The sequence below is a fragment of the Stenella coeruleoalba genome (genome assembly GCF_951394435.1).
Source record: "Stenella coeruleoalba genome assembly, chromosome: 2".
Lineage (NCBI taxonomy): Eukaryota > Metazoa > Chordata > Mammalia > Artiodactyla > Delphinidae > Stenella > Stenella coeruleoalba.
In genome coordinates, this window is record NC_137147.1 from 106,206,997 (window position 1) to 106,233,159 (window position 26,163).

Here is a 26,163-nt window from a genome sequence, read left to right on the forward strand (position 1 = left end):
AATTTCTATAATTTGAGGGAATTATAGACCATCCCACCCTTACTAGTTAGTGATGAAAAGACAAGATCTTAACCAGATAAAGCAGAAACTAACACACCATTGTAAAACAATTATGCTCCAGTAAAGATGTAAAAAAAAAAAAAAAAGATCTTAACCAGAAATCGTGAGAAGCGTGTGATCCCTGTTGTGAGGTGCAGCTCTTGGCTCAGACCCACAGGGAGGCCTTTACCTGGGAGGCGCTCGTAAGAGGATAAGCTGCCCCTTTGGTGCTCTTTGCTGTCTTTATCCAGCAGGGCTTCTGAGCTACAGCAAAATCACCCCTGCTTGAGAGCCACTGAGCTAAACCCAACCGCTTAGGACCTCTGAGCTGGACTTCAAGTGAACCTTGACTCTTAGGGCAACTTCCAAATCAGATGAATCTCACCGAAAATGTTAGTTAGCAAAAGTGAAATTATAACATTGAGTGCCAATGAGTTTTTCTTTTAAGGAAGTTGTCATCCCCTTCCCTCTACAACCTAGAAATCTACAAGCTCCTGAAGATTCTGACTCTTGGTTTAAAAGCCCACCCAGTTGGCCCAGATTGTAGCAGCCTAAAAATATATTCTATTTGGACCCCTGGGCTGGCAGGTGGCCCAGGCATCCAGCCAGGACTGTAGCAGCCTAGGCCTTGCGCAGGAAGCCCACAGAACACAAGAAACAGAGCGTGGCTAGAACCTAGCTCATGGTTTGCAGCCATATACATGGCTTTGGGAGCAATAAGGGAACACAGGAATGTTGGTTAACACTGGGGCTTTTTCCAGAAAGGAACTTGTGGGTACATCTTGAGGGCGGGCCATGAACATGCCCTGTTCACCAGGTGTCTGCAGGCAGGTCAGTCAGGGCCAGGGTTTAGGCTAAGACCCCACATGGCTCTGTCATCCGGGAGAGGTCATGTCGTAGTTATGACTCGTTGTTTAATCCGAGAGGTCACTAATGCAGCTCAGGAAAACTTTCAGTAGCAGAGGCTGGAGGGAGGGCTTTCCCCTTTAACTCTCCTACCACATGGCCGGGGAACTCATCCTGCAGATGTCTTTGGATGTAACTTTCTCCAGGAAGATGCAGACTGAGTTAGGTCTCGCTCCTTTGTCCCTCCGCACTGCCCTTGCTTCCCTTATAAGCACTCTTAACAATTCCAGTTGCCTATGTACTCATCTTTCTGTCTCAGTGGATTGGGCCATTGCAATGCATTGTATCCCCAACACACTGCTCAGTGTCAGGTACATAGTCAGGGTTCAGTATGAAAGCTGTATTTATCAAATGAATGCACGTGGGCTTCAGTGTCAGAAAGATTAGGTTCAAACCCTGCCTCTGGCATTTATAAGCTAAATGAGTTGGGGATATTTCTTGACATCTTTGAGCCCCGGTTTCCTCATCTGAAAAACGTGGAAGATGGACCCATCTCTTAGAGTCAGAGTGAAGAAGAAATGAAATGAAATAGTGTCTAGAAAGTACCCAGCACGATGCCTAGCACATAGTCAGTACTCCAAAAATACTAAGTCCTTTCCCTCCTTCCTTAGCTAGTCTATGCTGTTTCTAAAGCAATGCAGTTACTTGATTTTTTTCTGTTGCACACATTTAAGAAGAGCACTTCCCTCCCCAGAAGTTTAAGAATTTTTATTCTGCAATCTTGTCCCTGTAATTAGTAGAATCACCCCCAGATACAAATGGAGAGCTAATCTTCCTCTAATCTTCATGCCCCCTCCACGCTACCCTGTCTCTGGCTATCACCGAGGAAGACTGATGAGAGAATGTGTTTTTGTTTCATTATAAGTCAGCGATGTCCGGGAAGCCTCAAAGGGGAATAGAAGTAAAAGTGTACAGAATGTTCATGTTTCTGCCTCCTCCCCTCTTACCCTTCCTTTTTCCATTCCTTTATTCTTGCCTTCAGCAGATACTTATTGAAGCCTCCTTTATTCCAGGCAGGATACTCAGTAAGGCCTGGGACAGACGTAGATAAGATCTCTGGCCTTAAGTTACTCACCATCTGGGGATGAGTCAGTGTAGCACGATGGGCACCATCCCGAGAGACAATGCAAGTGCTGCAGACGAGCGGAGAAGACAGAATGACTGAGGGAATCGGTCATGCAGGGTCACGTTCAGTCGGGACTTTGAGCGTGAGTAGATTCCTGCAGGCGCAGGGCAGGGGAAGGATGCCCACGACAGAGAGACCACAGGTGCAGCAGCACAGCGACGGAGCGGTGCGCAGTGTTTGGGGCGGGGGGTAAGTCTACAACGGCATGTGACTAGGGTGAGAGGGGCTGGGGGCACAAAGAAGGGGGACATGGGGTTTGAAAAACAGGGACCATGTGCCGAAGGCTCGAGTGTGCCCCCTCTGAGGAACGTGGACGGTGGGGGACTGCGTTTTTTTGTTTTCTTTTCTTTTGGCCGCGCCACGTGGCTTGTGGGATCTTAGCTTCCCGACCAGGGATTGAACCCGGGGCCACAGCAGTGAAAGCACCAGGTCCTGACCACTGGGCCGCCAGGGAACTCCCATGGGGTGGGGGGGGTGCGGCGAGGGGAGACTGTGTTAGTTTCTAAGCAGCGGATGCCATTGTAGGAAGACCACCCTGGTAGCTGCGTGGGTCTGGGGGAGATTGGGTGCTGGCCCGGCTCGGAGCACTGGTGGCGGCTGTGAGAATGGATGGAGTGAAGGAGACTGGGCGGAGGGGTGTTTGGGGATGCAGCAGAACCCAGCGAGTGACTGGACGTGAGGGCTGGGTGAGAGCAAAGAGTTGACAGGCGTGGTGTCCCCGTCTGGGCTGTCCGAGGAGGTGGGACGATTGTTTTAGGCGTGAGGGGTCCAGGGTGTCTGTCATACTGTTTAGACACGTCTCCTAAGGTGGATAGATGGACCCGAAGCTTAGGAGAGAAGCTGCGCTGTGAACACCACCAGAGATGTGAGATGTGGGTCTGCCACTCCCAGGTCCTCCCCTCACGCCCCTCAGCACAGCCAAACATCAGTCCACAAGTCCTGGCACCTCTCTCCCCAGAATACCTCAGATCCATCCGCTTCTCTCCACCTCACGTCTGGTGCTGCTGTCACCTCCTGCAAGGATTACTCCCGCAGCCTCATGCTACCTGGGCTTCCTCCCCCTCACCTTGTCCCCTCGTCCACTGACAGGGTGACCTTCCCAAACGTGAAGGTCTGTGTGTGACGCACCTCAGCTTAAGAGCCTTCAGCAGTTCTCTGCTGCCCTCATGGTGTGGGACCTGACCCTGGTGTGCCCTCCAGCTGGGTCACACTTCTCCGGGCCCTTTGGCATCCGGAACCTCCTGTAGGTCCCTGGGTGGAACGGACCCTCTTCACTGCCACGTCTTGTACGGACTGATCCTTGTGTCTGGAATGCTTTTTAACCCCACCTCCAAGCCTTACGCCTGGTTAACTACTAACTATTCCCCTTCTGCTCTCAAGTGAAGTCTCTGAAAAGCATTTTCTACTTGCCATAACTAGGTTAGGTATCCCTCCTAAGAGGTTTCTTATTACAGCTCTGCTCAACCTTCTTATAGCACAGCTTACAACTGGATGGACATAGCTGCTTACTCCTCTCCCCCAACCATGCTGTAAGCTCCTAGGAACTGTCTTGGATATAGGAACTGTCTTGTTTCCCAGTGTATGTACAGTACTCGCCTGGAGGCTGGATCAGAGTGGGAGCTCGGGAAATACCTGCCCATGAATCAACGAATCAGTTCATGGGGATAGAAGAGGTTGCCCCCTTCCTGTCTGCTGATCAAAGGGAAGGCCTAACTCAGACCTCTGCATTCAGCCCATGTTCAGGGGCGGAGACGTATGTAAGAGCCAGGGGACACCTGGCAAGGAGTGGCGTAGGAGGTGGTGGAACCAGACTCAGGTGTAGTCGGAGAGGTCAGCCAAACAGTTCCAAGAAGGTGGTGGTCATAAGTGTCGATACCCAAGAGAGCTTAACAATGAGAATTGAATTTGAATTTCTGTTGGGTTGGGCTCGGCTATACAGACTTCGCTGCAGAGTGATTGCCGAGCGTGGAGGAGGGAGGGAAAGGTGAGAAGACGCTGTGTGTATGGCCAGCAAAGGGAAGGAGAGGTAGACGTGGGGCTTGAGGAGCCTGTACTCGTCTGCTAGGGCCGCCATCACAAAATACCGCAGGCTGGGTGACTTAAACAGCAGAAACTTACTTTCTCACTGTTCTGTAGGCTGGAAGTCTGAGATCAAGGTGTCAGCAGGGTGGGTTTCTTCTGAGGCCTCTCTCTTTGTCTTGTAGATGGCCACCTTCTCCCTGGGTCTTCACATGGTCTTCCCTCTGTGCCTGTGTCCGGATTTCTTCTTCTTATAAGAACACCAGTCATATTGGATCAGGGTCCACCCATATGAGCTCATCTCACCTTAATTGTCTCTTTTTTTAAAATATTTATTTATTTATTTATTCATTTATTTATTTTCCTGCGTCAAGTCTTAGTTGCGGCATGCGGGATCTCAGTTCCGGCATGCAAGCTTCTCTCTAGCTGTGGCGCACAGGCTCAGTAGTTGCGCTGTGGCACACGGGCTCTCTAGTTGTGGCACGTGGGCTTAGTTGCCCCGTGGCATGTGGGATCTTAGTTCCCCAACTAGGGATCGAAGCCAGGTTCCCTGCATTGGAAGGTGGATTCTTAACCACCGGACCACCAGGGAAGTCCCCTTAACCGCCTCTTTAAAGGCCCCTTCTCTGAATACAGTCACAGTCTGAGATACTGACGGCTGGACCTTCCACATATGAATTTGGGAGACACACTCAGGCCACGTAGGAAAGAAGAGTGGAGAGAATGAATTCATGATGGGCAGGACTCCAGCATAGATCACTGTGGCAGGAAGGTCCTGGAGGAAGCCGGAGGACTCCTGAGAGGCAGTCGTCTCTGAATATGTGAGGACAGACCTCATGCTGTGCCCCAGCCTTGCTTTCAGCAGAGGTGGCTGTGTCCATCCATCCTCCCTCCGAGCAACAGGTGGCCCAGCTTGTGCTTAGCCTCCTGGGCCTCCAGGATGGGGACCGAGTGTCTGGCCAGTGGGACTTCCCTCACTGCGCCAGCTGGGGCCGCTGTGCATTTAATCTTGCCGTACCAGGCCTGTTCTAGATTGTCCCATTCCGAAACTGGGCCAGGGGACATGATTCTATGAAAGAGCTCCTCCTGGCCCAGGGAGTCTCATGAGAGAGTCTCAGGTAAAGGCATTTCAGCAAAGCCAGACGCATTTTTTTTAACAACAGAATCCTACATACACGATAGATTTAAATCCCTCTTGTGCTGAAATAGGGAATTGTATCCTTCCCTGATTTTCTAAACCCCTTTACCAGCTGTGATCGTGCAGAGCTTGAAAGGCACCAGTGGTGAAGCTTTCAAGGGAGTGTATGTCTTATTAAAGCCGTTTATATCTCAGGCAGTAGGTGAGATGTATGTGTGTGAGAGGGAGGGATTGATGCTTCCCCCTGCGCACTGTCTAGCCATCCCCCAGATTAACCCAGTGTTCGCTCATCAGGTGGTGCGTAGGGTCGCCTGTGATCGGTAGGACTGTTGAAAGAGCAAGCGGAACCACGATGGGGCCTGTCCTGCCACCCAGAGCTTGACAGTGAGCCCATTGCCTCCAAAACGTTATTGAATGGTTTGGAACAAGAAGAAGTTCCTGTGGGTTTTTTTTATACACCTTAGGATAAACTACCCCCTCGGGTTGAATCTTTAAATGTTTTAGACAAAATTCTGCTCATTTTTCTTCGTTTCTGTTTCTCCATGGGGCATTTTTTGTAAAGTGTAGACAGAAGCAAGGTTGCTCTCACTTACAAATTATAATTTGCTGATTCCCACAAAGAGACCTGTCTTCTTGTCTAAGCTGTACCCAAATGCCTTTCCTCCCAAACCAGTGGTGCTGAGAGACCCTCAGCTAAAGAGATGGGCAGAAAGGGCCATGGCTCTGGACCCCCGTGGAAGGACCTTGTGGAACGCCCCATGTGGCTTCAACCAAGTTGCCCAAGAGGCAGCGAGGCTGCCGGAGGTCAGGGCTTGCTGAGTGAGGCTCTTCCTCTGTCAGGGCCAGGTTCCTTTAAGGAGCGGCCTGTGAGCTCAGGGGCATCTAGAGTGGCAGGGACCGCCTCTCCCTTCTCGTGCATGTCAAGGAGAGGGCTGCTCTCAGCCACAGACAGGCGCCACGGAAACAAGCCTCCAACAGTGATCACAGAGGGCCGAGGGCTCTGAGGCTTCCGGCCTTGGTCACCTGGCAGGTGCACGCAGGGAGAGCCACCCTGTCCAGCCGGTCCCTGCGCCATTCGCCAGAGAGCCCCCTTTCCTGTTTCACCCATCCAGCTCTCGGGTGCACAGCCAACTTCTTATCTATCAGCCAGCGTGAGAGAGAGGGGCACAGCGAACACAGTCAGCCAGCTCTGGATGGAACGCGCCTTTCAGAAATGTGGGACCCTCTGGGCTGCAGTGGTTCTTAGGTCTCCCAGAGCCACGGGATGGCTTTTAAAGGAAGTGTCCTGTGCGTCGGATCTTTCAGCTGAAAGTGGACAAGGTAGCGGGCAGTTCCAAGGGCGGCCCTCGGAAGTCTGGTCGCAGTGGCAAAGCCAGCACCACGGACAGCAGAGCGGTGAGCAGCCGTCCCACCAGCCGCCGGGTCAGACTGAAGTGTTCCAGGTAAATCAGCGAGCACCGCCTTCTCGTAGGTACCGGCGCCTCTCTCTGCTTCCTGTCCCCCTCGGTCTCTGCCTCCCTGCCACAGCACGACTGCCGATAGAGACTGTGAGTGCCGGCCCCTCCCAGGGAAGGTAGTAGCCCCGACTTGGGGGGGTCCAGTAGGAGGCTCGGCTCTTCTCGTGAGGCTGCCTGGGCGCCTTGCCACTCTGAGTTTTTTGAGCCATTCCTGGTCCATCCCTCGCGCCTGGGGCAGCCCTGACCTAAGTGTGCAGCAGCAGTGGACGCTGCCGGCGGCCCCGTGGTGCAGGACGCAGCCCCTTCGGGGTGTTCGGAGCTCCACTTCTCAGCCAGAAAAGTTCTCACTGGGGAAAGGCTCCTGTTGGGGGCATGAACCGGCTGATGCGCCATCCACCCCACCAGGTCTTCATGAGGGAGCCCCAGGTGCCTTCTGTCATGTCCCAGAGCCTGCCCCGCAGAGCGAGGATGGGGGAGGAAGCATCTGGTGGTAGGGCTCTGAGACCCGCAGACTAAGATCCCCCTTCTCAAGGGAGAGCTTTCCCTTTACCCCACCCTCATCCCAAGCACCTTTCCCACCAGGTCGAGCAGCATCTTCAGAGACAAAGGTCTAGAACCCAGATGTCACTCCAGGTCCGCAAAGGGGCAGGATCCTTTTACATATGCAGAGAGGTACCCTGACCTATAATGATTAGCCCCTCCTTCCTCCATCCATAAGGCTCAACCCCGGCCCATTCTTATGCCTCACAACTGCCATGTAAGGCAGAATCCCCTAACCTGGTTCTTCATGGTCACGATGCTAAAAAGAGTTCTTGGGCAAATAAGTTTGTGAAACATGATTAAACAGACTTATTCGGTTTCTTGACTGCAGGACTTATCAGAGCCTTTATTATACTAACGAGGACTGAGGATTTTTAGGAGGTAGGCAAAGTATACCTTGTTTCCCAAACTCATTTGTCCACAGAATTCTTTCCTCCCAGAGTATCTCATGGGCCAAGAATTGGACACAACACACTTTGGGACATTTGCCATAAGGGATGGAAATATAGCTCCTCGGATTTTCTGGTTGGGTAGTCTGAGGCCCAGAGAACTTGAAGGACTTGTTAAAGGTGAAGTCAAACCTTGCATGGATTTGGCCTTGCCCTAGATATATACAGTGAAGACAGGCCACTCAGCTGTTCACACACGTAGCCCTCCTTTTGCCCCTCCCCATGTTGCAGTGCTGCTGCATTTTGATCGTCGGTTGTATGTACCTTGCTTGGCACCAAGCTGGGTTCTCCCCACCAGTGGGCCTCTCGTCCACCCTGGCTCAGTTTTAAATAGAGAAAGGTCGTGTCCTGACGTTGTGTTTGTGTGCTGGAATGACAGCTCCCAGGAGAGAACAGCTTCCCAGGATCTCAGACATTTGAGGACCGTCTCAGAGCATCCCTCAGGTGGCCGGTGGCATGTTCCTGGGCCGCCCCCTTAGAGAGATGACCGTGAGGGTGGCTGGCAGGCTGGGCTCCTGGGACGTGCCGGTGTCCAGGAGGATGGGCCGACTCCCCTGCCCTTTCTTTTCTTCTCTCCTGCAGGACATGCTGCCCATGCCAGGAGATCCAACCCAGGGGACCGGCAACTATAACATTGAAGACTTTGCTGACCTGGGCATGTTCCCGCCGTTTTCTGAGTAGCTGCGGACAGAGCGAGGCTTCCACCGGGCAGTGCCCCCCATGCTGTGACATCTACGCCCACGTGAACGGGCCCCCCCCCCCGCGCCCTGCTTGCCCTGCCGCGGGACCCCCCAGCAGAAGACATCTCGCCCCCGTGTTCCCCTCACTGCCGTGGTGTTGCTCAGCTTCTAACCCACAGCTGCAGCTGCTCGGCCACCGACGAGGAGCCCAGTAGACGTTGGGGGCTGGTAGTATTTATTGTATCTCACCTGTCTGTGCTTGGGAGGCGAGCCCATTGGGTTCTTAAAACCTGGTTGTGAATAATCTCATATTAGACAATTTTCATCTATAAAAAGTTCAGTTACAGCTCAGAGAGCCCGAGCGGCACCCTCAGGCCTGCCCAGGAAGCTGGAATCTGGTTTCTTCGGGCCTTTAACTCCTGTGTCCGGGTGGGGCTTAGGGGGTGTTGGGGAAAGAGGTGAACAGGAGGCACAGGCTTTGTTCTCGGAGCAGGAGAGGAGGAGCCTGGGGACGCCGGGGGGGACGCCGGCTCCTCTGGGCCCTGTCTCAGCCACGTCTGTCTGTGCGTCCGTCGTGCCGTGAGACGTGTGTACGTGGTGCAGTGTGATGTGAATCCTTGTCCTGACGGATGTGTTGTGCCCCGTGTCTGTCGTGTGCGGCCACAGTGAGGGTCTAGAATCCAGGGTGTGTGGCGAGAGTGACATCCGGATGTGCAGCCCCGTCCAAGCTGAGCAGGACCCCCTGTGGCCGGAGGAAGCAGGGCCCAGGGCCTGGGCACCGGGCGGACAGGCTGACCTGAGCAGACGGGCACTTGACAGCGTCACCAGGAGTCCTGGCCGGGAGCTGCTCACTTTGACGGGTCAGTTCTTTGGTCCAAGCCCCCCGGCGTGCAGATTCAGAGCCCACGAGAGTGCCCACCCTTTCCTCTCTGTGTCTGAAGAGCGGCCTCTCCTGGTTCCGCCAGGTTTCTCATCCTTGCCCTGTTGGTGAGAGCCGGGCTTTGTCCCCGCCCGATGGCTGCAGGGAGCACCCCTTGAGCTCACAGAGACCCTGGCCCCCATGGGGGTGTAAGGGGGAGGGCAGGGCGCCCAGGCCTCCCGGTCCTTCTGTGCCACAGGGTGCCTTCCTGGGACCAAGCTCTGGAGATGACTGAGGGGTGAACCCTGTGCGTGGAGGTGGGAGCTCTGAGACATTCCCCACCAGGCCGCCCGAGCGTCCTCTCTTCAGCCGGCTGGGAACAGTGGCATCATGGGGGGCGGAGGCAGGGGGTGGGGGGGGATTGCGGGGCTCCGGCTCCGGTTTTGGTTCCAGTTCTGATTCTGCCGCATACTCGCCAGGGCCTTGAATTCCTCAGATGGTCTCAAGAAAGAGTAAGAGCTGACTTCTAGAAGCTTCTACCTGGCTGACCTCTGAGCCCCCGGTCCCTGGCTTGCTGTGTTTCCCTCAGATTTGAGGAGGTCAATTGAAGAATCCATCCCTCCATTTTTACTTACCTCTGCCCCTCGCGTGCCCTTGACGCTAAGGAAAGAAACTCTCATGTTCTCTTCCTTTCCTGTCCTGCATCAGCATCCCATCAGCTCACCGACTCCTAAAGGGGAGAGACGCTGCCGGTGCGTGGCTGCCTCAGGGCAGCTGGAGGAGCCCATCCACGGGGAAAGCCTTCCCTTCCGGCGACCCCTGTCAGGCACCTGGCTGGGAAACAACAGGGCCAGGCAGAATGGAGTTGCTTCTAGGCTGCCTGAGTGGGGAGTGAGCCTGGCCTGCAGTAAGGAACCAGGGGAGAGCGTTTGCTCTCATCCTCTGAAAGTTCTGCATTAAAAGCCCAGCCCTGGCTGGCACCCAGAGGGGGTGTGTGCCGAGTCTTGCCTGGAGAGCTCCAGCTATAATAGTCCACCATTGTTCAGAATGCCTTTGTCCGGTAGCTTTGTGTGATCCCGGTTCCTAGGCTCTAAATTAACACTGACGTTACAGTTTCTAGAGTGGCTCTTAATCCTTTTGTATGTAGTGGTGATAGGACGTGGGGTTTAGACGCACATGATATCCTTCCACCCTTAGGAGCCTTTTGGCTTCTGGGAAAATGGCATGTGGCTGAAACTCCACACACCCTGTCAGTACCAGACCCACAAAGGGCTCCCGGGCGTGCTCTGCCCCTGGGGCCACCTCTGCCCACCCCTACCCCCAGCCCTGATCTTGCCTCAGGCGGTGGGCTTAATTATTTCCCAGAAAGGCACAAGAATAGCTTTTGGATCAAAGAATGGTTTCTCAGTGAAATGAAAGTGGACTTCCTGTGGCTTTAGTCTCTGGGTTTGGAAGGTTGGCGGGGGGTGGGGGTATGTTTGTCTTTCCTTCTGGTTTCAGAGGGCACTTGGGGATCTTCTGAGGGGTACACACTGGTCGGCACGCCGACTAGGCCCAGCCCACCTGGGCTGTGCTGGGTGCTGAGGGGATGCAAAAGGACAGAGGAGGGGGCTTCCCTGGTGGCGCAGTGGTTGAGAGTCCGCCTGCCGATGCAGGGGACGCAGGTTCGTGCCCTGGTCCGGGAAGATCCCACATGCCGCGGAGCGGCTGGGCCCGTGAGCCATGGCCGCTGAGCCTGCGCGTCCGGAGCCTGTGCTCTGCAACGGGAGAGGCCACAACAGTGAGAGGCCCGCGTACCGCAAAAAAAAAAAAAAAAAGGACAGAGAAGGACAGCCTTGCCCCCAGGGACCTTTCATCTACTTCACCCACTTACACAGCATCTAGGGTGAGGACCACTCAGTTCTAGAAGGCAAGGATTCATGGGCGACTGAAAGCCAGACATAAAGGGGGAGCATCGTGACTAAATAGGCCCAACGTCCCCCTTCCAGCTTTGTCCCCAGAGCCCGCGAGGGGAGTCTGACTGCAATCTGACCCACAGCTCGAGTTCTCTATTTTCTCTATTCCCCATTCCACTCTCTGGTTGTGATTCTTAGAAGCCATTAAGGAACGGAGAAGACCCAGAGGATTCCACATCTGAGGGATTCTCTCCCCAAGGAATTTTAAGACAAACTGGGGTGAGAATTAAAGCCCTAGAGGGTCTAATTACCCCAGTTTGCAGAAGAACCTCCCTCGCCAGTCCCGCCCAGCCAGGAGGCCAGGATGCCCACGGCCCCTGCGTCGGCGTGGCCTTTGGCCCTGATCCCTCTCCTACTGGAGACGGAGGCAAAGCTGGGTTGGGAAGGTGAACGACACCTAGGACTTTGGCTCTGGGACTGTCTTCCTCACACACACCTCATCTCACAGCTACTAGGCCTTCGGCTGGCTTTCCTTAGGCTGAGCAAGCAGAAGGCTTTCCACCCAAAAGGGCCAGATGGTGGCTGCCTGAACCATTGGTGAGGACGCAGACGCAGCCACGCTGAGGCTCGGCCTGGACTTGGTTAGGGAACTGCGACAGTGGCTCCGGAGGTTCTAGAACACCCTGCCTCTGTGTTGCTCCCCACTAGCTTTGTCTTTAGTTTTGGTTTCAGGGAGCAATAGAGCATCACAAACAGCCACATTCTTCTCTGCTTCCCGGTTTATCAAATTCAACCCTTCTGTTGTTTCCTGAATACCTGTTGCAACGAGTAGGATTCTGATAGCTGATGGAACAGACATCGGGGAGCGTGGATCTCCTGTGCCAATAAAGAGACCGTGTTCCCCAGACGAGCCACCCTGGACACTATCAGTGCTGCGGCCGGGCTTTGCCGAGAGACGAGGCAGGACCCGGGGAAATGAGTGTGTTCCCTTCCAGACACATCAGTACCTGGGCCAGCAGATGAGCAGTGAACCTCTCCCCCCTGGGCCCACCTGCCCCCTAACAGTTACGACCTGTCATATTAGCAAGACCAAGCCAGTCACCTAACAGCCCTAGCCAGTAACAAGTCAGGATGGAAATGCTCCTTGTTCTACTAGAAAGTATGGGTTTGGTCATGAGGTCGCTGTGCCCTGACTTGTGCCCTGACAAGTTGGGACAACCCAACTTGTCCGTTGCAACCCTTCCCCCTGTGCCAGATTCTCATCTTGCATATGAAGGGAACTGGCTGTCCTCCTTTTCCCCGGCTGCCAGGCGTCTGGGGCAACTTGAAGGGGCATCACACAACGATGCAGGCACAATTTCACATGTAGGTGTGCCTGGGTCTTGGGGCCAGAGTCTATGGACCAGTGACTGTGGAGGTGGGAAAGGGGGGGATCTCACAGGACCAGGACAGCTTGCTACCAGTAACAATCTCATTTTCCTTCAAAAGCGGGAGAGTTCACAGATGAGCTTCAGTGGACAATTTAAGCACTTAATCGTTTCTCTTTTAACCTTTCTTCTTATGAATGTGAACTGTGCTGTGGATAAATCATCACTTGTATTGCTTGAATGTTCTCTATGACTAACAGTTATTAAGTCAGTTGTGTATATGTGTAACTAATGTAACTGCCTTTTAAAATTTCCTTACAATAAAAATGGCTTTGCTCTGAACGCTGAATAGCCCAGGCCAACTTTGTAATTGAACAATTCGTAGAACCTACTCTTGGAGTTTGGGAGATTATCTCGTATTACGCTTCCTAAGGGCTGTGTTGTGTTGTAGCCAGGAAAGGGTGTAGTGACTCTGTCAGGGGGTCTAGCTATGTAAAATTTAAAAAGAAACTAATAATTCTTGGCTTTTATGTTAGGCAAGGCCCTCTAGAAGGCTCTTTGCAAATGCAATTTTTATTATCATTATAAACCTCTGCTCTGTGGATATTATTCCTGGTTTATAGATTAAGAAACTGGGACTCAGAGAAGTTAAGTGACTTATCTAAGAACACACAGGAAGGAAATGACAGAACCAAGATTTGATCTTAGGTCTCATTACAAAACCCTGTGTATACTGTCCTCTTCAAACCTCTACAGTAATTATTTCTTTTTAAAATTCTCCCATAATTAAATTAGTATTTTAATATGCTCAAACTTCTAGTAAATGCTTACAGAATCTAACCTTCTCTGTTGAAAGAGGACCATTTGGATTCTAGCAAAATGGCAGACTAAAATCACTTGGAAACTGTTTTCCATCAAACGTTTAGCATTGTTATTTTTTACAGCGTTATTGAGCTACTACTGACATAAAAGAAACTACACATATTTAATTGCACACGGGAGGTGGGAATTCCCCGGCCGTCCAGTGGTTAGGACTCGGTGCTTTCACTGCCGTAGGCCCAGGTTCAATCCCTGGTCGAGGAACTAAGATCTAGCAAGCAACACGGCACAGCTAAACCAAACCAAACAAAAGCAAGTACTACAGGGAAAGTAAGTGCGGAACAGGAAGTGAAGGTGACGAAATCCATCCGATTCCAAGTTTTGAGAAGTGGTGCACACACCCCATCACCAAGTGATTGTGGTTATTTAAGAAGAAAATATTTTTAAAAATAAAATAAATGTACACAGGAGAAAATTTTGCGTCCTTGAGTTAGGCATAGATCTCTTGGATACTAGACCAAACGCATGACCTGTAAAACAATAAAATGACAAATTGGACTTTAAAAATTCAAAGGTCACAAACGTGTATTTAAATGACAAAACTCATGAAATTGTTCACTTAAGATGGGTTCTTTAAATTATGTTTTGCATAAATTATGTCTAACTTAAGTGGATGTAAAAATCATAGCAGGAGAGTTTTTTGTGGAATTTGACAAAGTGATCCCCAATTTCCTATGGAAGAAGAAGACAAAAAAGAATAGCCAATACATTTTAATATGATATTTTAGAAAGAAGAAGAGAACGAACGAGGAAGAAGAAGAGAAGGAGAAAGATGGAACATTCAAACTACGAGGCTCCTGGAAACGTCATAATTAAAAGTGTGGATTGGCATAGAGATAGAAAACTAGATCCACAGAACACCGCAAAGAACGCGGAAGTACACACATTCAGAAAAGAGAATATTTGGTACACGTGCCACTGAAGCGAGCCGGAGACTGTTATTTGCAAGAGTCAGCACTACAAATCATGGCGACCAGACAGACTTCCAATAAATAGTGCTGGGGAAAAGCACATAGGAAAAGAAGTAATTATATGCTTATCTTACACAATATACAAAAGATAAATTCCACACAGATGAAAACATCTGAGTGTTAAAAGCAATATATGTAAAATATTTAGAAAAAAATCTAGGAAAATATATTTATGAAATCAAGTCAGGGAAGGTTTTGTTTGGTTTTGTTTTGTTTTGCTGTATGCGGGCCTCTCACTGTTGTGACCTCTCCCGTTGCGGAGCACAGGCTCCGGACGCACAGGCTCAGCAGCCATGGCTCACAGGCCCAGCCGCTCCGCGGCATGTGGGATCTTCCCGGACCGGGGCACGAACCCGTGTCCCCTGCATCGGCAGGCGGACTCCCAACCACTGCGCCACCAGGGAAGCCCGGGAAGGAGTTTTTAAACCAGGCACAGAGACCACAAACCAGGAAAAAAACCTGTTATGTTTAAGCTCACTAAAAAATAATCAGCTTAAAGAAATGGAAAAGACAACCAATAAACTGGTAGAAATATTTGCAATCCATATACCCAAGAAAGTGGTATTCACTTTGTTGAGAGAGAATATTCACAATATAAGGATTCATAAAAAACAATAAGAGGGGCTTCCCTGGTGCTCCAGTGGTTAAGACTCTGCGCTCCCAATGCAGGGGGCGTGGGTTTAATCCCTGGTTAGGGAACTAAGATCCTGCATGCTGCAACTAAGAGCCTGCGCGCCACAACTAAAAGATCCCACCTCCCGCAACTAAGATTTACTTGGTGCAGCCAAATAAATAAATATATTTTTAATCAATAAGAAACATATCAATACAATTCAGTAGATGAATAGCCAAAGAGTTTGAATTGCCAATTCACAGAAACGCAAACGGCATTAGATACACGAGAAAAGATTGAACCTCACTAGTAATTAAGGGAAACACAAAATTAAAGCAAGATAACATCTGTCACTCAGATTTACTAGGCAATTGTTATGAGGATATGGGGAAACAGGGACTCTTCCCTTGCTGGTGGGAAACAGGACAGATGCTCTGACGCAATATCCCGACACATCAAAAATGTACGAGCCCGGTGACTCAGTGAACACAAGTGTCTGTCCTGGGAAACCTCCCATGTGTGCACGAGAGGGCAGGTAAAAGAAAATTCACTGCACTGCTTGCAATAGTGAAAAAGTGGGAACCGGCCTAATCATCCTTTTAGCAGAGAAACGAATAAACTGATTTAGTCACACAACATTTGTGTGCAGCACTTAAAACGATCTTGTAGCAGCGTGCACACATCCTAAAAACACACTGTTGAATTTAAAAGACTGTGCCTATTCGTATAACTGAAGGCAGTTACGTATTTTTTGGTGCATCAATAGATATGCAGTAAAAGTTTTTTAAAAGAAGAATCTCATGGACGGATAGGCACAACTGAGGAAGGACATAGATGAGCCCCAGACTGAGCAGCTGGAGTTTGTCCTCTAAGATGAAGATAACAGGAGGATAATAGGAGAGGCTGAGCCCTGCCCAGATAAAAGATAGAGACCACATATTTCTCATTGTCAAAGTCAAGGAGACCTTCCCGACTACACAAGCACAGAAAGCCTCCTTGGAGGTCAAAAAGGGAGTGATGCCAACCTACCCACAGGCCTCTTTGCTGGAATCCATCTTGGCTAAGAGATGCGTGCACACACAGGGGTGGACCCTGAGATAAACCAAATATGGACTCAGAACCAGGCAAAGCAAGAAGATTGGCCAAAGGAAGCCCGGAAGAAATGCCCCATATAAGTGATTCAAACTACCACGAGGGCACGACTCTCTCTCTGAGTCCTGCCGTGTGTCTATCCACATGTACTCTTTTTCCTCCTAATAAACACTTTGTTTCACTGCTTTTGCCTTTGTGGGAATTCATTTCTGCAAAGCCGTATGGGTCAGGGCCTTGTCACTGGCCACTGGTCTAGTGGCTAGGGTTCAGCTCTCTCACTGCCACGACCCAACCTCAATCTCTGGCCAGAAACCGAAACCTTGCTTCAAGCTGCTGCAGGCCGAGGCCGCCAGAGATCAGACAGAGAGGGAAAGAGGAGAAGGAATGGCTGTGTGGTTGAATTCCTTAAAGCAGATTAAGACAGAGAAAAGAGAGAGGCGTTGATTGAAAATAAAGGGAAAAAGCAAAGTATCTGAAGCAGTTATGGCAAAATGTTAAACACCTGTTTCATCTTGTGATGAGCACATAAGAGTATGGTATACTTTTTCTCAACTTTTCTGTAGAGTAGAAATATTTAATAATTAAACATAAATCAGTAAATGAAAAAAACAGCTACTTAATCTCACTATGTAGGACTTCCCTGGTGGTCCAGTGGTTAAGACTGGGCTTCCACTGCAGGGGGCACAGGTTCGATACCTGGCTGGGGAACTAAGATCCTACATGTCACGGGGCGCAGGCAAAAAAAAAAAAAGAAAGAAAGAAAGAGATCTCACTATGTAGTCAGAGAAATGCAAATTAAAGTAACAATGAGATGGCGTTTCTCACCGATGGATTGCAAAAGTACAAAATAGTGATTATATCTGCCACAGGTAAGAATACGTGGGAAAGAATTTTCTCACGTAATTTTGGTAGAAATATAAGTTTTCACAACTTATTTTGAGGGTAATGTGGCAATATCTGTAAATTTAAAATAAGCATATTTTGATTCAGCTATCTCACTTCTAAACACGCTTCCTAGTGAAATAAAAGCTTTGAAATGTATAGGTAGATATATAAGCATGTTTACTGCAGCAATATTTTCCAGTGGGAAAAAGCGAAACTAAGGCAAAGCCTTAACAGATGAACAAACTGGAGAACATCTGTAATTAAATATTATAGATAATAAATTAAATATTAAAATATTATATATTAATATAATTAATATTATATTAAATATTTAATATAGCATTATTATTAAATATTATATAGCATTACCTCAATATATTAGCAAATGAAAGCAATAATCAGAAAAGCATAAATAATTTTAATCCATTTGATAAAAACAAACATTAGCAAAAGCTCCTTTTGTAGGTTCATTTATGAGGACATGATTGTGTATATATATGTGTGTGTGTGTTGTACATGTAAAGTGTATAAAAATATTCACATTAGACTGTATTTGAAGGGGAGAGAATGGTCACAGGGATTCTAGAGGTGGAGAGAGTAAGCAAAAATGAAAATAAATACATATAACTGGAAAAGTGTTCTGGTCCCATTGCATTTATATAAAATTCTGTGTGCGTTTATATGCATGAAAGATTATGAAACGATAGTAACCTATCTCAAAATGATAGAATCTCAGGTGAATTTACTTTTTTTATTTATTTATTTATTTTTGGCTGTGTTGGGTCTTCGTTTCTGTGCGAGGGCTTTCTCTAGTTGTGGCAAGCGGAGGCCACTCTTCATCGCGGTGCGCGGGCCTCTCACTGTCGTGGCCTCTCTTGTTGCGGAGTACAGGCTCCAGACGCGCAGGCTCAGTAGTTGTGGCTCACGGGCCCAGTTGCTCCGCGGCATGTGGGATCTTTCCAGACCAGGGCTCGAACCCGTATCCCCTGCATTGGCAGGCAGATTCTCAACCACTGCGCCATGAGGGATAAAATTCACATTTTATCCTTGTAATTTTTAATGTTATATGTTTTACAAAGAATATATATTACTTATAAAATCTTGAAAAATAATAAAAAGCAAATCACCTGTTGGAGTAAGAAAATACTACTCAATGATCTGTGGTGACCTAAATGGGAAGGAAATCTAAAAGGAGGCGATATATGTATACGTAAACTAACACAACATTGTAAAGCAATTATACTCCAAGTTAAAATGAAAAAAGAATAAGAAAGTTAATGACTAGCAGCATACTTAGGAATTTAGATGCCAAGAGGTGGGAGAGAGAAGCATGCACTTATGCAGTGGTTAGAAAGAGCCGTAGCTGGACACACCTGTGACAGACTGGACGGTGAAAGAATTGTCAGGCAGGAACAGGAGAGAAGAAATAGTGAATAAAACCCAAATGCTTGCCAGGACCTGGGCTGGTACTTCACCTGTAGCCTCTCTTTAATCCCCCAAATAGACAACTAAACGAAAATACACTCTTGTCATAGAGCAATAGTTATTATTTTCCTGATGTTACTAATAATATACGCTCATTATTTTTAAAGTAGAGAGTATAGGAAAGAATGAAAGATTTGATTCCAATTCACGCTGTGGATGAAGGGACCCAGTGAGTAGGGAGAGGCGACAGGGATGAAGAGCAGTGGTGTGGAAGCACGAGGCTTCTCCGGATTGGAGGGGGGAATAAAGATGCAGAAGCATCAGCTACGTTCTCACTGTGCTCCCTACACTTCCAAGGCCACCTCCCAGCCTCCCCGGGGTCCCAACGTCTCCTCATCCTCCACTGAGAGGAAAGTAAGGTCGTCTCCCCTGTTACCATTTTGAAGCCTAACGGTCGTGAACTTCTACTTCTCCCGCAAACCCTCTCAAGCTTGTTCTCTCCGTAACCACTTGCGTGGCACCTGCCACTTGCCAGGCATGGTGCTGGGGCTACACAGCGAAGACCCATTCCCACCCCTAGAGGCCCCATCCCTAGGGGAGAGAGACAAGCAAACAGAATATGACGTTCCAGAGTGTGCTAAGGGTTTAGGAGGAGAGCACACGTCCTGCGCCAGCACAGATGGCCAAGGAGAGCTGGAGAAGGGCTGAAGAGCTTGGAAGGCTGTGGTTAGTATGACTTCACCCATCAGGTCCCAGATGGGGCCCATCAGCAATGGAGCCTCCCTACTGGGCTCGCAGCTTGTTGGCTCAGCTTTTGCAGAAAGCACTTAATGGGTTCCCGTCTCCAAGCCCGAGACCCTTGTAAGTCATGAACTAGGTATGCCACCCCTCAGCAGGACACCAGATTAAAATGACTGGAATGCAGCCTGCCTCTGGTCCTCCAGCCCAACTCCTAATTCTTCCCACACATTTCACTTAAGAGTCAAATAAAAATGCCAGAAACAAAGAAACGTGACCTGGCACTAACGGGGCAAAGAAAACAACATTTCATCACAGCAGTTCATCTGTGTGTGAGCATTTCTCTTCCTGAAGTGTCCTTCGTGGTAAAAGCCATGCCGACTCACGTTTCTCATGGAACTCCCACATCCCTAAATGGCTACCATGTTTTTCATCATGGCCATGTTTGAGCCCACAGAACTGAGCTCTGTCGGTGATGACGTCACACAAGGGTGATCCCTTAGACCCCTGACTACTCTTCTGGGAGGCGGAGTTCTGAGAGCTGCCTGTGGAAGACACAGGAGGTCGCCTAGTCACATCAACTCAGTCAGGAGCCAGGATCCCAAGTGCTGAGAAGACGCTAGAGACCTTGGAGTTATGTTTTCCTAGGTTCACTTCCCTCTGGCAGAAGGAAGTGTTAACGCACTTCCAAGTCATCAGGTAAGGGTGGGAGGGAGACTTTCGTCTAAGCATGGGTGCTAGCAAGGGAGAGGGGCTGGATCCCAGGAAGGTGGGACAGAAAAGAGAAACAATCATTGGTATGGTGGTGAAGAGGTTTTCAGTGGAGGCCAGTTCAGGGTTTTTATTTTTGTTTTTTTTTCTTGCGGTACGCGGGCCTCTCACTGTTGTGGCCTCTCCCGTTGCGGAGCACAGGCTCCGGACGCGCAGGCTCAGCGGCCATGGCTCACGGGCCCAGCCGCTCTGCGGCACGTGGGATCTTCCCGGACCGGGGCACGAACCCGTGTCCCCTGCATCGGCAGGCGGACTCTCAACCACTGCGCCACCAGGGAAGCCCTAGTTCAGGGTTTTTTTAAATCAGTCTCTGCCCAGTACATCCAACAGTACATGGTGCTCAGTGACTGCTTTAAATTATAAGGAATTCCTTCGCAGTACACCTGAAACTAACACAACATTGTAAATCAACTACAATATAAAAGAAAAATTGAATTAAAATTTTTTTTGAAAACTATAAGGAATTCGGGACTTCCCTGGTGGTCAAATGGGTAAGACTCTGCACTCCCAATGCAGGGGGCCTGGGTTCGATCCCTGGTCTGGGAACTGGATCCCGCATACCTGCCGCAACTAAGAGTTCGCATGCCGCAACTAAAGATCTCGTGTGCCACAACTAAGACCCGGCGCAGCCAAAATAAATATAAACAAATAATAAATAAAAATTGTAAGGTCGGATCTTAACAAACGGCACCACGAAACAGAGGAAAGCTTCAAGTGAGCTTTATTAGGGAGCGCTCCCGGGCGAGGTTCACTGGTCCGAGAGAAAGGGGCCCGAGAAGTCGCACCCGGGCGAGGGTTGGGCAAGACTTTATAGGGGAAGAAGGGAAAGGGGTGTGGTGAATCTGGGAGGGCGCAGGGTATTCCTTATTTGGTGGTCTTTTCGGGTATCCTGGGGGACCGTTAGTCCCGCCCCTCGAAAGGCGGGAAGGCTGGGCTGGGTTCAAAGTCCCCAGGTCAGTTCCTGGAACTGGGTGGTTCGGAATGTCTCCAGGGCAGTTTCTGGAACTGGGTGGTCCGGAGAATTTCGGTCTGATGCAACCTGTGAATCTGATTGTGTTCCCCTGCCTCGGGCCCGTTGGCCTTACAAAAATAAATAAGTGGGCTTCCCTGGTGGCGCAGTGGTTGAGAGTCCGCCTGCCGATGCAAGGGACACGGGTTCGTGCCCCGGTCCGGGAGGATCCCACATGCCGCGGAGCGGCTGGGCCCGTGAGCCATGGCCGCTGAGCCTGCGCGTCCGGAGCCTGTGCTCCGCAACGGGAGAAGCCACAGCGGTGAGAGGCCCGCGTACTGCAAAAAAAAAGAAGTTAACAAGAAAGTCATGACACGTGACGGGGTTGAGGGAACACAGCCCTTCTGCGCAGACCACGGAGGTCCCTGTGAGTCTGTTATCCTGCTGCTGAAAGACCTCTGCGCCTTTTCACACACCCAGCTCTCTGCTTTCACGCTCTTTTTTTTTTTTTTAGATTTATTTATTTATTTATGGTTGCATCAGGTCTTCGTTGCAGCACGCGAGATCTTTCGTTGCGGTGTGTGGGTTTTCTCTTCTCTAGGTGTGGTGTGCAGGCTCCAGGGTGCACGGGCTCTGTAGTTGTGGCTCACGGGTTCCAGAGCACTTGGGCTCTGTAGTTTGCGGCACGCAGGCTGTCTAGTTGAGGTGCGCGAGCTCAGTAGTTGTGGCAAGCGGGCTTAGTTGCCCTGCAGCATATGGGATCTTAGTTCCCTGACCAGGAATCGAACCTGTGTCCCCTGCATTGTAAGGCAGATTCTTTACCACTGGACCACTCTTGGAAGCTGGGTCTCTTTGTTGAAGGACTGTCCTCAGGTTACAGGATTCTACTTTGCTGCAGCACACAGAGCCAGGAGTGCCTGAGATTTTTACATCCCACCAAGAACAGCCCTTTACCAATGACCAACGAATGCAGCAGCATCAATACCCCAGCTCCCTTGCTCCTTGATGGGATATCTCTACATTGTAACTTAGTATATTTTCTCTAGAGCATCCCTGTGACATTGCGATACACTTACCTCTGTGGAAACCTTATTTGCTTGATACTGTAGGCTGCTGAGTCTTCCTCTTCAATACCACTTCCTGGGGTGAGGTGTCCCCGGGAGCCTTCCCTGGTGTTTGAGGTCAGCTGTCCTGAGTATCCTGTGAGTGATGTATCTTCTAGATGTGTACAGTTATGGGATGGAGGTGGTGGCAGGTCGAAATGCCACAACACCCCTTAAGTAAATCACTTTCACAAGGAAAGTGATTTCACATTTTTCTAGGATGATACTTCTGAAGAAGCCTGTCTCAGACAGCCCATCTATAACAAACACTTAACTGCAGCAAAGTAAGGAATAGGAACATTCACCCTTCATTATTCTATCAGAAAAAAAGAAATTCAAAAATATTTTTAGGGACTTCCCTGGTGGGGCAGTGGTTAAGACTCCACGCTCCCAATGCAGGGGACGTGGGTTTGATCCCTGGTCGGGGAACTAGATCTGACATGCATGCTGCAACTAAGAGTTCACATGCCACAACTAAGGAGCCCGCCTGCCGCAACTAAGACCCAGCACAACCAAATAAATAAATATGTTTAAAAGATACTTTTAAAGCTAGGCATACAAAGAATTTCACCTTTCCTTTTCAATAAAAATAAATTTAAAATTTTAGTAATATTTGATACTGTAGACGTGGAAAAGACTTTGCCCTCAAAGAAACCTATTTTCCCCAGGACTAGAGAAAGCTATTTATCCTGGTTGACCTGAGATTTTCCCAATTTTAGCAGTGAAAGTCCTATGTCCTGGAAATGAAGATAACCAGGACATTTGTTCACCTACCCAGGACGTCAACATTTCCTGGCAGGGTGCACAGAGCCCCAGAAGAGGAAGGAAGATGTTGACAGGGTATAGTGGGACCACAGATGTTTAGAGCTGGTGGGGATTTCAGTGATTACAGAGCATTTTTAGGTAACAGATGAGGAAAAAGGGTCCAGAAATTCAGAAGAACTTGTTTCCCAGAAGCTTTGGCAATCGAGGAAAGCCCTTCTCTGCCTGGTTCTTCTAGATGAATAAAGCCAAGAATCAAACCCACAAAGACCTCATTTGTGGGGAATTTTCTACATCACATTCAACTCCCCAGATGTGTGGAGAATGACCCTTGCACTTTGACCCAAAGATGGCTGACCAGGTCAAATGTGCATGTTCTACCCGAGTCCACATCATAAAGGGATTAGCAACTGAATGCAAACCCGCCCTGGCAGTTTGGCTCACTGAAGAGAACTCTTGAGTTTTTGAGGCTGAACTTTCTGAGGAGACCACGTGGTTTTTCCCCTGAGGAAACCCGACACAAGAACTCTTGTCATCTCGTGGGACCCTCTGAAGAGCCCGAGGAGGATGGAGTGGCTGAAACCCCAGCTTGTCCCTGTGGAAGAGAAGGGAAGAGGCCCAGGGCAGAAGCCCTGGAGTGTGGCCACCGCAGAGCGTGTGGCCCAGTGCTTGACCTGCCACGGGGCTCCCAAGCCAGAGGCCATGTAGGAACAAGCCCGGTATATTAGTTTCCTCGGGTTGCTGCGACCAATTACCAAAGCCTGGTTGGCTGAAAACAACAGAAATTAATTCTCTCACGATTCTGGAGACCAGAAGTCTGAAATCAAGAGGTTGGCAAGGTCGGTTCCTTCTGGAGGTTCTGAGGGAGGGTCAGTTCTGTGCCTCTTCCGAGCCACTGGTGGCTGCCAGCAGTTTTTGGCGTTCCCTGGCTTATAGCTCTGTGCCCCCCATCTCTGCTTCCATCTCTACGTGGCCTTTCTGTGTCTCAAATCTCCCCCTCCTTTCTCTTATAAGGACACCAGTCACCGGATTTAGGGCCCACCCAGGTAATCCAGGATGATCTCATCTCATGATCCTTAACCTGATTACATCTGCAAAGGCCCTATTTCCAAGTCAGGTCACATTCACAGGTTAGGACTTAGATATATTTAAGGAGAGGTACAATCAACCCATTCCACAAGGCAAGAGGGTAGGGAGAGTTCCAGTTGCCTGTTCTTCCCCCAAAACATGCAGGAGTCCAGACACTCTGTCTCAGAAGTGTGGAGGCCCAAACAATATCCTGAAATGCCTCGAGCAACGGAAAACATCACTGCTACCGACGTGCGAGGCCAAGGAAAATGTGTCGGTTCCTGAAGAAGCACTTGGGTGAGCAGAGAAAACAGTTGCATGAGCCGGAAGAGCAGGTGGACGGGATGCAGAAACAGCAGGCCTGAGAGTGACAACAAACAGCTGGGCATCCTCAGTGCCAGAGAGGGAAAGGCCTGAGGGTGGTCACTGTATGATTCAGACTGTCAGAGAACCAAGTGGGAGCTTCACGTCTATTCCCTGAGACGCTCCTTTCAGGCACTTCCATCTGCCACCATGGCCACCATGACAATTGCACAGATCTAGAAGACACAGTGCTTACAGAAGGCTCGGAACAGCTGACCTCACACCCCAGGAGACAGGCACCTCCCCAGGAGGAGGGAGGGGAGGCAGGACCTCCAGCGGAGAGTGACGTTTTCAGGATGCCAAGGACCAGTTGCACTGCTCTTCAGGAATAGAATGGATTCATTGAGAAATGAAAGATGGGGGGGGAGACAGTTTCCAGAAAGGCAGCTCAAAGCTTAGTAATTTGCTGGGGAAAAGGAAGGAGATGGAGCAGTGGCAGGAATTACGGTGAGGTTAAAGAAATGGGGCAATGGAGACCCCTGCCAGGACAGGAGCAAATGGCACAAGTCCCTAAAACCAGCACTGCCTCTTCTTGTCCAGCAATCTCCATCAGAGAAGAGAGCAGGGCTGGTGTCAAAATAAAACAAAACAAAACAAAAATCATGCGACACGGAGAGAAAGGAAAGCTGTTCTCAAAAATCTGAATCCACCTGGTTTGAGACTAATAGGTTCACTGACAAAGGTTAGGGATTTTGTTCTTTTTCCTTTTTAATTAATTAATTAATTAATTTGGCTGCATCGGCTCTTAATTGTGGCGCACGGGCTTAGTTGCCCCACGGCATGTGGGATTTTAGTTTCCCCGACCAGGGATCGAACCCATGTCCCCTGCACTGGAAGGCGGATTCTTAACCCCTGGACCACCAGGGAAGTCCCTGTTCTTGTTTCTTTTGTTTTGTTTATGTTTTGCATTAGAAATATTGCCTTTTTATTTTCCTGGAATCTATTTCTTGGAGGCCAAGAGTATGCTGCAGAAATACCCTGGAATGGACAGATACCTAGGGTGTGGTATGGGTAAATTCATCCCTGTATCTCTACCGTCTAACACAACATCCGAAAAAGCGATCAAAGCATGTCTTTAGTTTGATTGAACGTAAGGAAATTTATCCAAGGGCAATGATGGATTTGCCCATTGGGGTACCGTACTCTCCATCTGTAGGCACCTCCTTGGCCTGGAGATCATGGGGACATGTCTCACAAAAACAGAGGGACTGCAGGTTGTTGACCTAAATTTCCAATTACAATTTGCACTTTTGGGGGGTATCATTCATGCAAAAGTGGAGCAAATCCCAGAGAATTTTCCAGTGGACCCTGGAGACTCCCAGATGATTGTGGATCAATGGCGAATGTTAGAGTAGGAAGAAGACCAAAGGAGAGCCTGGATCACCTCACATTTGTGTATTGGACAGGATCCCATCTCCAGTTCCTTTGGCCCCTGCTGCCTGACCCAGTGTCTCTGAGTCTGGAGAGACGCTCAGCCTGGGCCCTTCCAGGGGGGAACACACACAGGAACACCTGGGATAGGCAGGGACTGGACTTGGAAGCCTTGTTCAGAGACACAGGCTGTGTGCGGATCTGTACATCACAGATGGTTAGCGCTGTTTATTTATTTTTTTGCTTCCATATGGACCTGTCTGATTTGTGTGGGATTGAAGAGTAGAAGAGAGGACTACCATTTTGAGAGGAACAGTAAGACAGTGAGGCTGATTGAGCCTAGAAAGAGGGCGGGTCCACTCAGATTTCAGAGATAAAGTCCTCTGTCATCCATCCACTGTAGAGGGTGTTTGGGGAAAGCTAGGTCACGGCTACAGCACTGAGCTGAGATGAGATCAGTGTGGTGTGGGAGCAGGAAGTCATCCATGGGGCAGAGCACCACGTGCGTGTGGAGGACATTCAGCTCCAGGTCAGAAACCCACAGTCACGGGCTGCCAAGTTTGCATTTCTCAGCAACAGTGACGTCCCGTGAAGGTGCTTCTCTAATGGGGTGAACGAAGGGTGGAAAAGGGTATTTCCAACTCGAACAAGATGAAGATGGACATACTCCGGAGCATCACAGGAAGTGTCTGGGCTGA

The 26,163-nt window shown here is 49.6% G+C and overlaps 1 protein-coding gene across 8 annotated transcripts in view; it reads left to right on the forward strand.

Moving 5' to 3' along the window:
* ARNT2 (aryl hydrocarbon receptor nuclear translocator 2) overlaps positions 1-12,952 on the forward strand; it is a 203,902-nt gene extending 190,950 nt beyond the window's left edge. For 7 of the 8 annotated variants that reach the window (XM_079909993.1, XM_079909992.1, XM_079909995.1 and 4 more), the window contains 2 exons: positions 6,534-6,670; positions 8,257-12,952. In XM_079909993.1, the coding sequence (XP_079766119.1) occupies positions 6,534-6,670; positions 8,257-8,355 (236 nt within the window). In that variant the 3' untranslated portion in view covers positions 8,356-12,952. Of the gene's footprint in view, positions 1-6,533; positions 6,671-7,267; positions 7,358-8,256 lie in introns of all 8 variants that reach the window. The other variant, XM_079909997.1, reaches the window with a different exon arrangement.
* The last annotated feature ends 13,211 nt before the right edge of the window (positions 12,953-26,163 follow it).